This window comes from Crassostrea angulata, chromosome 7 (genome assembly GCF_025612915.1).
Source record: "Crassostrea angulata isolate pt1a10 chromosome 7, ASM2561291v2, whole genome shotgun sequence".
Lineage (NCBI taxonomy): Eukaryota > Metazoa > Mollusca > Bivalvia > Ostreida > Ostreidae > Magallana > Magallana angulata.
In genome coordinates, this window is record NC_069117.1 from 55,603,739 (window position 1) to 55,616,239 (window position 12,501).

General features: G+C 35.8%; 1 protein-coding gene across 1 annotated transcript; it reads right to left on the minus strand.

Moving 5' to 3' along the window:
- Window positions 1–1,236: 1,236 nt before the first annotated feature.
- LOC128155997 (growth hormone secretagogue receptor type 1-like) lies at window positions 1,237–11,870 on the minus strand. The gene is made up of 2 exons (XM_052817947.1): window positions 11,126–11,870; window positions 1,237–2,328 (listed from the first exon to the last, which is right to left on the minus strand). The coding sequence occupies exons 1-2, from the start codon at window positions 11,421–11,423 to the stop codon at window positions 1,571–1,573; spliced, it is 1,056 nt and encodes a 351-aa protein (XP_052673907.1). The 5' UTR covers window positions 11,424–11,870; the 3' UTR covers window positions 1,237–1,570.
- Between the last annotated feature and the right edge of the window lie 631 nt (window positions 11,871–12,501).

Sequence of the window (12,501 nt, forward strand, 5' to 3'; positions counted from 1 at the left end):
ATTTTTCCTCAAACGCATAAAGAAAAAAGTGTGGAAAACTAAAGTGGGACAGACAGACGGACGGACAGACAGACAGACAGACGGACAGACAGACAGACAGACGGACTGACGGACGCAGAGGGTCTGGTTGGCATATTTTCGAGAAAATTAATTTTTTATATATCAATTTTTAATGTTCGAGTTCGATATTCTGCATGACAGCGCATTGTTTTCACAATTTCCACAAACCGGTAGGGGACGTGTATTGCTTATGCAATGCTCTCAGAATGCTTATTGTAGATCGTTTCCACAATCCCCTTTCCCGTTCATGAAAAGGTTTTTTTTTATAAGAATTTCCGTTAATTTTAACTAGTGCTGTATTTAAATTTTATCATAGAAAACTGCCACCTTTTCTTTTTTGCTCATCATTTAAAAAGTATGGGTTGCAAAAACCTCTCTGAAATTTTAATTTTCTATTAAATATCTAGAGCTTGATGACATGCTAATCATTTATACGATTTGATTTACACTCATTCTTTCAATGATATACCGGTTATTTTTTACTATGCATTAAATTGGTCACTGATCTTGGCCATCAGAATTGTTTGATATATTTAGCCGAGTCTCTACCTATCTACCTATTTTGTACTGCTTTATCTATTGGTCAACGGTGAAAATAGACGCAACAGAGTTTCCATTCAGTGACAGGAAAAAATCTCTGTAATATCTGTGGTAAAAAGATGTTCAATATACGACCTGATGTTAACAAACTCATTTCGGTGCTTTCTTTCAGCTTTGTTTTGTCAATGTCATGAGGTTATGTTCGGAAAAAGTGGTTTCTGTAAAGAATTCCTATACCCTAGTACTGTTTTATGTACAAATTATATTATGTATTGATGCTATCAGTTTATTTTCTTTATACCATTTTTTTTCTTTTGTTTTGGCATTACAAAATGATGTGTATATATAATATTCAATAATTGGCAATTCCCCAACATTTGTTGACTTTAGTTCATTTTGTTGGGTGTAAAATTTTAATGTACAAAGTTTTTATTATGTCCTTATTTAATAAATAAATTTCGTACTCGTTTGCTTTTTTCCTCTGCGACTCCGTCATTTTTTTGGTTTTTCTTATTTACTTTAAAAATTCTTTATATGCTTTCTTATTTATATAAAAAACGACCACATAGTTTTTGTAAGCTTTTTTAAATCAAATTATTGCTTAAAATTATTAAGTATATTTATTACAAACTCGACAAAAACTATATTTATAAAAGAATTTACAATACATTGATGATCAGTTGATTTATACAAAGAGGCTACCAAAGATAACAAAAAAATGCATATTGCTAACTGTAATTTGATCATAATTTTCGCAGTCGTAGTTACAACTGATTTGATGTCAAACTCCTTAAATGTTCAATAAAAGATGGAACCTTTGATTTTGTAAGACAGTGTCAGCAGTCAAAGTTTTGTTGAAAATATCATAGGTATTATTGCTTTAAAAGTTCATAAATAAAATGTCTATCAATGGAAGTGTTCTAAAAACTGATACAAGTATATGTAAACACTTATGATGTAAGAACACATCTTAACAAGAACCGGATGACGAAGGAACTGTCGTCAGAGTCAGTGCCCGTGTAATGATCACGTGATTATACTGACGTCTCCTGTGAAACAGGTCTTTGACAGCTCCTCGGAACTTGGTCGACATACAGTTATAGATGACGGGGTTCAGAGCACTGTTGATGTACACCATGACCCGTGTAAACGTTACCAGATTGAGGTAACCCTCCAGGCCAAGAGACTCCAGATTACTCCGCGCTGTGTAAATAATCCACAGTCCCACAATTCTTTGCGGCAGGAGACACAGAAAGAAGGCTACCACAACAAGAGTAAGCATGAACACGACCCGGCGTCTTTTCTGTAGTGTGTACCTGGCTTCTTTGTCCGCCCTTCCTTCCTGAAGATCGCGATGCCACAGTAATTCACGGCCCATACATATTATTAGACCGGAAAGGACAAAAAATGGAATGACAAAGAAAAAAGTGAAAACACTCAGTAGATACCCCACTTTCCATTGCCTGTCAATAGGAATTCTGCAGACTTTCACTGGAGTACCGTCTAGCCACGTAGAGTCTTTGAACACAGGGAAAAAGAAGGTGGGCAGACTAGAGAGAACGGCTAAGGTCCAGATGACGGAAACCACCACCGAAACACGGACATTGGTCCAGTGGCCCTTGGACATCATGGGGTAACATATCCCCCTGTAGCGGTCTGTAGTTATCGACAGTATCGTCATCACAGAAGCCAGGGTGACCACGTTTTCTGTGTAATGCACCATCTTACCTGAAAAATGTTCGAAATAAGACTTTAAATGTATTTCAAGTTTTAATAATCAATTGCAAAGTAAGTTTTGTAAGTTTGTTTATTTCTTATATTTTGCCTCTCTACACTACATCAAAAAATTAAGACTCATAGCAACAGGAGGGCTGCCCCCTCCCCCCACACTTTTACTCACAGCAAACATTGCCCCCCCCTTAAATTTACATATAAAAATGTCAATTTTCACGGAGGCCCCCCCCCCAGCCTCACACACACTTTTTTGGTGACATGTAAAAATGGAATTGAAAGGTAGGATATTAACAGTGAAATTGATATTATATTTAAAATATACAAACTGTGAACCGTTTCCACGTGAACGCCTAGTCACACATCAACATTTTAAAAGCACTGATTTCAATGCTAATCTTTCACCTCTCCTTGAGCCCCAGTATTGGCCCGGGGTTCATGATTTTAATAAACTAGAATGTCCACTACATATATACAAGCTCTGTTGTAAATACATATATTGGCATTTCTAGGCAATCGTTCTTGAGAAGATTTTTAAGACACACGCCCTATTTTCACTGTTTCATAATTACCTCCCTTTTAAAAAGGGTTTCGAAAAATTTAGCAGTCCCATTTCCATAAGAATGCTTTGTACCATGTTTTGTTGAATTTGGCCCACTGGTTCCAGAGAAGGAGTCAAAAATGTGAAAAGTTTACAGACAGATGAACGGACTGACAGACGGACGGACAACAGATGATCAGAAAAGCTCACATTAGGTTCAGGTGAGCTGAAAACAGCCGAATATTTTCCAAAAAAAGGGGCGGGGTTTAACTCATTGATAAATCATAAATGGAATACTATTGAAATCACTTTTTCCTCACAATATATTTATATCAGATGTACCTAATGAAAATTTACTACGTTTACAAAGATTTTAAATAAATGACATTGTTGTTTGTTACATAGTTGAGTACCATTGTGTGTTTCTTGCTGTTAAAAAGTTATTTAAACAATTCATTATTTTTCATTACAGATTTCATCTTGACACTTAATATTGTCGCCATCACTTACAATTTGTCCTCAAAACTAAAAAAAAAATACTGGGTTTATTTTTCTCATCTACATGTAAGCCCTTGTCATAATGGACTAGGGAACACATAGCAACAATAAAAGGTTGCCTTGCTTCTTTATTAATTAACTCGAATTAAACTAGTATGTAGGATAAAGAAAACCCCTGACTTTGCGTGACTACCGAAATTTGGTACTGTCAGAGAATTGATTTAAAACAAAGAAAAGCTTCTTGGGGACCAAACACTACTTTCAGCATTAAGAAATTCTAACGGCCCTGGAGAGAGTTTTTATTATCCCTGTCACGGACAATATCCTATACAGTCAAACTCTCTAGGTATGGCTAGTCCCCTGCAAATGAATTGTCAACTCAAATGAACTAGAGACAGTTGATTGTTTTTTTGGCAACTACTAGTTTTGCAATTTACAAGTACATTCGATTTACGTTTGTAACGTTTAGTTTATTCTATCGTTTGATTGATACATATATATATACCGGGTGTTTCTTTAACAAGCTTGTTACTCTTCACTTTAATATTTGCTGAGTGTACCAACAAGTTTTTAAGTGAATCATTGATTATAATGGTAAAATAATGACTCAGACAAATGGATGTGTTCAGCAAGGAATTGAATCCAGATTGGATGTTAATAATTTTTTTTAATCAAAAGATGTCTGAAACATATTGTGAATGTAAAAAGGCAATTTATTTCCTAATATGTCATGCCTCATCTTAAAGAAAACCACTCCGTGCAAAGCTGCATGTATGTACCGTGATGTACTTCAGTAGAAATTTGTGAAAACAATGCACTGTTATGCAGAATATCATTTCTTATACCGTCTTCTGTACCCCGAATCAACAGACCAACCCGATAACGAACCCGATTGTAATAATACAAAAAAAAACCTGGTGATTAAATTAACAACACAATGCTTGACACTATTTAACAGAACTTATTTGTTTGTTAGAAACAATAAAAGGAATGGTACAAGTAATGCACGATATTATTACTGACTACATACTTTCCTCGTTTATTCAATACACACCGAACCCGATAACGGACCCGAACAATAAAAATTGGAGTATAAAAATTTTTCTCGAAAATATGTCAACCAGACGCTACAAAAGTGTAAACTTGATCTGTAGTTTGACATTTTGAAGCAGTTCAGCAAATTTCACAGTATTCCTCCAACGCATAAAGAAACAAGAGGCCCATGGGCCACATCGCTCACCTGAGGAACAATAGGTATGATAAAGTCAGCTTAATGGAGTCATAATACAATCTGGACAATGTACATTAATACATGTAGATCCTGTATAAATAAAATCCATTTTTCCCCCTTGGAACTCGGATAGCCCTGATTGCTGAAAATATTTGCAAGAGCAGACTTTAATCACCGCTCCTGCACATATATAGTGACTCAACGTTATGCAAGCAGGGATGACCGCACACCTACGCAACTCAACAGGTACCAACGTTAATGCAAGCAGAGATAACACACGCAGGGATGACCTCACACTTGCACCAACAGCTCAACCTAACGCAGGGAGTGCCGCACACTTGCACTAGAAAGGCCAGAACACCAGCAGGGATGACCATACACTAGTGCTCCGCCGCAACCACCACCAATACAAGCAGGTATGACCGCACACTTGTATCAATGCAATACAGGGCAGAAATGACCGCACATTCTGTATCGTTGGTTAGAAAAACACGAAGACTAGAAAGATCAGGGATGTCAACACCCTCAATCTCTCCGTACCTGTTCAAGTTTAACCCCAAACAGTCACTCGTTGCAATGCAATAGACACTGTCCCTATATATGTGCCAGCCTAAAATAATTCATAGTATCTAAAAATTGGAAATCAAAAATAAACAAACTAATCCAGCCTAACCCAAAACTACTTATGCAGAACAACTTATATACATTGAATATTTATATTGTATAAAAATAATCATCACATTAATTGGTTAACAGTGGATGCATTAATTAAAATAATCAAGAATCAATAAATCAAGGGCAATAACCCAAAACAGTAATACAAAAAGATTCTAATGAAAAAATAGCTGCCTGCTTCAATTTTATAGTCATATCACATGTTGAGTATTGCAGTTCTCAAAAAGATCCTTTACAATTGTTTATATATGGGATATTTAGCTACATCAAACTCTGAACCTTCTTGTGAGGCCGAAGAATTGTCCTGGAGCCAAAGTCTTAACAATTAAAAACAATCATCTTGCTGATTAGTTTCTGAGAAGAAGATTTTTAAAGATTTACTCTTTATTCTTATGTAAAACTTTAACACCCCCCCCCCCCCCCCAATGTGGCCTCACCCTACCCCCAGTGGTCATGATTTTCACAACTTTGAATCTACACTACCTGAGGATACTTCCCACAAGTTTCAGCTTTCCTGGCTGATTAGTTTCTGAGAAGAAGATTTTTAAAGATTTACTCTATATATTCCTATGTAAAATTTTAACACCCCCCCCCCCCAATGTGGCCTCACCCTACCCCCAGGGATCATGATTTTCACAACTTTGAATCTACACTACCTGAGGATGCTTCCACACAAGTTTCAGCATTCCTGGCTGATTAGTTTCTGAGAAGAAGATTTTTAAAGATTTACTCTATATATTCCTATGTAAAACTTTGACCCCCCATTGTGGCCCCAACCTAACCCCAGGGGTTATGATTTTCACAACTTTGAATCTACACTACCTGAGGATGCTTCCACACAAGTTTCAGCTTTCCTGGCTGATTAGTTTCTGAGAAGAAGATTTTTAAAGATTTATTCTATATATTCCTATGTAAAACTTCGACCCCCCATTGTGGCCCCACCCTACCCCTGGGGGTCATGATTTTCACAACTTTGAATCTACACTACCTGAGGATGCTTCCACACAAGTTTCAGCTTTCCTGGCTGTTTAGTTTCTGAGAAGAAGATTTTTAAAGATTTACTCTATATATTCCTTTGTAAAACTTCGACCCCCCATTGTGGCCCCAACCTAACCCCAGGGGTTATGATTTTCACACTACCTGAGGATGCTTCCACACAAGTTTCAGCTTTCCTGGCTGATTAGTTTCTGAGAAGAAGATTTTTAAAGATTTATTCTATATATTCCTATGTAAAACTTCTACCCCCCCCCCATTGTGGCCCCACCCTACCCCCGGGGGTCATGATTTTCACAACTTTGAATCTACACTACCTGAGGATGCTTCCACACAAGTTTCAGCTTTCCTGGCTGATTAGTTTCTGAGAAGAAGATTTTTAAAGATTTACTCTATATATTCCTATGTAAAACTTCGACCCCCCATTGTGGCCCCAACCTAACCCCAGGGGTTATGATTTTCACAACTTTGAATCTACACTACCTGAGGATGCTTCCACACAAGTTTCAGCTTTCCTGGCTGATTAGTTTCTGAGAAGAAGATTTTTAAAGATTTACTCTATATATTCCTATGTAAAACATTCGACCCCCCATTGTGGCCCCAACCTAACCCCAGGGGTTATGATTTTCACAACTTTGAATCTACACTACCTGAGGATGCTTCCACACAAGTTTCAGCTTTTCTGGCTGATTAGTTTCTGAGAAGAAGATTTTTAAAGATTTACTCTATATATTCCTATGTAAAACTTCGACCCCCCATTGTGGCCCCACCCTACCCCCGGGGGTCATGAATTTCACAACTTTGAATCTACACTACCTGAGGATGCTTCCACACAAGTTTCAGCTTTCCTGGCTGTTTAGTTTCTGAGAAGAAGATTTTTAAAGATTTATTCTATATATTCCTATGTAAAACTTCTACCCCCCCCCCCCATTGTGGCCCCATCCTACCCCCGGGGGTCATGATTTTCACAACTTTGAATCTACACTACCTGAGGATGCTTCCACACAAGTTTCAGCTTTCCTGGCTGTTTAGTTTCTGAGAAGAAGATTTTTAAAGATTTATTCTATATATTCCTATGTAAAACTTCTACCCCCCCCCCCCCATTGTGGCCCCATCCTACCCCCGGGGGTCATGATTTTCACAACTTTGAATCTACACTACCTGAGGATGCTTCCACACAAGTTTCAGCTTTCCTGGCTTTCTGGTTCTTGAGAAGAAGATTTTTGAAAAATTCTCGAAATTTTTCATTAATTTCTAATTATCTCCCCTTGAAAACGGGCGTGACCCTTAATTTTCACAACTTTGAATCCCCTTTGCCTAAGGATGATTTGTGCCAAGTTTGGTTGAAATTGGCCAAGTAGTTCTTGAGAAGATGTTGAAAATGTGAAAAGTTTACGGACAGACGGACAGACGGACGACAGACAAAATGTGATCAGAATAGCTCACTTGAGCTTTCAGCTCAGGTGAGCTAAAAAGGTGTGGGGAGCACTGAAGTGGGACAGACAGACGGACGAACGGACAGACGGACGCAGAGGAAAGCTATAGTCCCCTCCGGTGAAACCGGTAGGGTACTTAAATATAGCCCAACGTGCTTTACTCTTTCTTTTGTCTCTAGATTTAATTTCACATGATTAAGATTTGTCTCAAAAATAAAAGACGAAGATTTAACACACAGTACCATGTCTGATTTCCTACTGATACCTTGAAACGACGCTGTAATCATTTAAGGAAAGGAACATTGTGCTTTGCCTTAAAGCTTTATTGGTCTTTGATGCCTACCGTGCCTATAAATATTACACTTGTATATATATATATATATATATATATATATATATATATATATATATATATATATATATATATATACATGTGTGTATATATATATATATATATATATATATATATATATATATATATATATATATATATATATATATATATATATATTAAAACAGTTGAAGGGTTTGGCAGTATGAGTTGACAGAAATGTATCTTAAATCCTAACCATCAAAAGTTTTGACTTTAGTTCCTGTGTGTGCAAATGATATCGCTGTAGGTTCATTAACGCTCAATGATGTAAAATCAGAAAGAGGGAGGTGTGATCGAACCCGCTGTCTTTTATTCTGACAAGTTCAGCTGTCATTCAACAAACATCGAACACTGAGAACGATTTCGGGACACTCCAACCATTGAGGTCAACGTTCTTAAGCCACTAAATCTCCTTATAGAATTGCTTTGTTTAGATTAGATTGCTTGATTCGATACAGAACTTTGAATAAACAAGCATTCTGAGAGTATTGCATAAAGAAATACACGTTCCCTACCGGTTTGTATTATTTTATGAAAGCTTCGAAGCATACATCGATTTCAAAACTATTATAAACGAGATGTTATGAATCAGAGATAAAATAACAGAGGAAATTCAAACTACATAGATGATATAGAAATTAAATAATAAATGGGTAAATAATACCCTTTATTTTATCTCCTGTAATTTCGCCAAGTCCATTTAGTATGTGCTGGTAGAAATTTGTGAAAACAATGCACTGTTATGCAGAATATAATTTCTTATACTGTCTACTGTACCCCTAATCGCAACTTTTCGGGTCTTTCCGGCAGGCTCGGAAAAACACCTCGAATGTATTAACATTACCGGTTGTTAGAATTTTATACAAAATGGTGTTGTTTCCCATTTGAATACGTATCGGCTAGACAGCCTTATAAGTCGCTTCTGTGTTGTATTTTAGGATATATTATCTACTTCAATGAATTCTAGCTTACATCTCAACAGATCGTAAAATGTGTAGTATTTATATCAAGTTTTATAAAAAGGGGGGTTGTCATGGACGCCTAGGTAATACATTCGAGGTGTTTTTCCGAGCCTGCCGGAAAGGTCCGAGAAGTTGCGATTGCTGTACCCCGAATCAACAGACCAACCCGATAACGAACCCGATTGTAATAATACAAAAACCCTGTCGATTAAATTAACAACACAATGTTTGACACTATTTTACAGAACTTATTTCTTTGTTAGAAACAATAAAAGGAATGGTACAAGTAAAGCACGATATCAATTCTGACTACATACTTTCCTCGTTTATTCAATACACACCGAACCCGATCATAAATAAATAGGAATCAGAGTTGGGGTCAATTACTTTAAAAAGTAATTAATTACTTCCAAATACATTGGCAATTTTATCAATTACTTGCAATTACAATTACATTGATTTTTTAAAATGTAATTAATTACTCTCAATTACTTTGATAAATGTAATTAATTACAGGTCAAATACTTTAGTTTTATTTTTTTTAAATCCTGAGAACATAAACAGATATTAACAATTCAATTCAAATCAGTTTATTTCGCTCACACCATGGAATGGTACATGAGGTCAATCATTATATACACTTCAAAAGTAAGAGGTACATTGTATAAATAAAAAGATAAGTAGTAGATAAATAGCAGCATTAAGATATACAGGGCTTTATGCACGGTTATGTTTTTAAAGGTTGTATAGTTCAGTTCAGGTCAGATTTCTAGAAAATTTTTAGAACAATTTTCTTTAATATTAAATAGTAATAATTGCTATAATTCACAAGAATGAGATATTTTGACTCCCTTAAGTCTAAAATCAATGGGGGGTTTTGGGTATTAGAAGAGTTCACACCTCCACAAAATTAGATCTTTACCTATTGCCCTGGGCAGTGTGTTATGCTGTATAAACATATGAAACATTATGGGACATTGAATTATTGTATAAACAAAAGTCCATGCCAAACATGTATAAATTCAATTTATCATTATATGACACCTTTTTATATTTTAAACTTGGGAAAAAAGTAATTGAGATGTAATTGAAAAGTAATTGAAAATACACAATATTTTTGGAATGTATTTAAATACATTCAATTACTTGTAATTGAAGACAGACTCAATTACAAATTACTTTCAATTACTTTGAAAAATGTAATTAATTACACCCAATTACAAATACTTTTTTCAATTACCCCATCCCTGATAGGAATATAAAAAAATTTCTCGAAAATATGTCAACCAGACGTTAAAAAGGTGTAAACTTGATCTGTAGTTAGACATTTTGAAGTTGTTCAGCAAATTTCATATTGTTCCTCAAACGCATAAAGAAAAAAAGTGTGGAAAATTGAAGTGGGACAGACAGACAGACGGACTGCCGGACGCAGAGGAAAGCTATAGTCCCCTCCGGTGAAACCGGTAGGGGACTAATAAAACATTTGGCGATATAAAGATTCAGTTTCGTTTGCAAAGTGTTGAAAACAGTTCCACAGTAAATGTATATTTGCTTTGCTTTTATGAAGTTAATTGTTAATTAGTCATAGACTCCTCGATAATTTGAACGTGTTAATAAGAATCATATAATTTAAGATAACTGTGATTTTTATATGTCAACATATTTTTGAACCACTTATCTATGTTTATACGTTAAACCTATGGATCATATGGTATTTGGTAATGTATAAAACAAGACAAATGCCATGCAGCTAGTCTTTCAAGGTGTTTTTTTATGTAAATTATTCTACTGAAATGTTAAAAATCGAACAAATGCTAGAAGAGAATAATGCCATATTTGTTGAAGTTCAGAATTTGTATCATTCTACATGCCATTTCTGTTTTTAATTATTTACTGCAAAATTCAACATGCAAATCAACCACTTTGAAAGAAATACTTCTTAAATAACTTTTTACTCTAATATCACAGATATTTGTTTTAACATTTCAAGAACAGGAGGCCAATGAAACAGTTGATGGGTCCGCACTTAAAGTACAGGAGTTTAAAATATCTTATAGTTTAATGAAGCTTAAAAATTGTACTTACACATAAACTCCCCGAAGTACCATACTTCCTTGGCGAAAAGGTCGACCATTGCTGAGGGCATACACACCAGTAAAATAAGCATGTCGGTCACAGAGAGGTTCACGAAGAAAAAGTTCATCCGGCTCTGCATGCGCTTGAAACCAAACACGATGGTCATGACGAAAATGTTGCCGAAAAATCCCACAATGAAGGTCAGGGAGAAGAAGAGACTGGCCAGGACCAGGATATAGATGGGGGGCTCGGGCATCACAGGGGGGACCCCCAGGGAATCGTTCAGGGAGTCGTTCACGGGTATCATTTCTACAGGAACACGGCGACTCGGTGTACTGCTAGTATCTCATTGATGCGACAATTGACTACTATGATCAGATCTGCTAGGAATTTAAGTCTTAAAAAAGAGACTGAGAGGGAAGCCTCGACAACCCCTTCGTATCGGATAATCTGACAATCACCACTAGCTGCCTCGATCCCGGTGCTGATAGTGACAATTAACATACCCAGAACCTTTCAATCTGCGTTTTGTCTTGTTGGACCAATAAAAAGCATCATATCGTAATACGAGGGCTGTCGCTAGCCAATTGTGAGTGGATCGATTGTATTTCAGGTATTTGCCATTTGAAATATTTTCTTTTATCTCTGTTACATTGTACTGAGCTTTACATTTTCATGCTACTGTTATTAAAGTGCGTGCAGAAAATTGCCACCAACTTAAAACAGTGGTACAGTCAACAGAAGTGATGGGTTCGACACAGAGATTGGCATTCGTTTCTTATAACAACCAGAATCTTCCTTTCCTTGATTTTTCTTCAAAGATGACTCTTTTTTTTTCTTGGTCCTTGTGTCCGACGGCACAAATTCACTTATCTTAAGGAAAAAAACTCGCTTTCAATTTGACGTTATTTTTCAAGGATTTTTTAAAGAACGATTGATTTTTAAAAAGTTAAGTAAATAAGTCTGCCGAGAGAGCTTTATACGATTTAATTGTTTTAATTCCAGAGATAACTACATGCACATTCTCTCTCACACACGTTGAGTTAATATTTTCTGATAAATGATAAAATCATACAGATATATAATTAAATCTGAACATACCATTTTTCACCCGTTTTCATTCTCTAGACAATTTCTAAATTTCCAAATTGCACTTCGATTAGCTATTAACTCTTTGCAATTTTAACTTTTTGAAAACTTAATATCAATATATGTTTTAGCAATCAATACACGTATATTTCAAAGAAGTAAATAGCTTTCTTAAAAAAATTGAACTCGATTTGAAACGTCGAACTGTTAAGTATACTAGAATAAAAAAATGTTTAAATAAAACGAAGTCAAAACTAATACATGAACGTCTTAGCGTTCCCACCTAGTGTGACGAA

Coding starts and splice junctions, on each gene's coding strand:
- LOC128155997 (XM_052817947.1), bottom strand. CDS start 11,423: ATGATACCCGTGAACGACTCCCTGAACGATTCCCTGGGGGTCCCCCCT. Junction 2,329..11,125: donor GTACTTCGGGGAGTTTATGT/GTAAGTACAATT, acceptor AACATTTTTCAG/GTAAGATGGTGCATTACACA.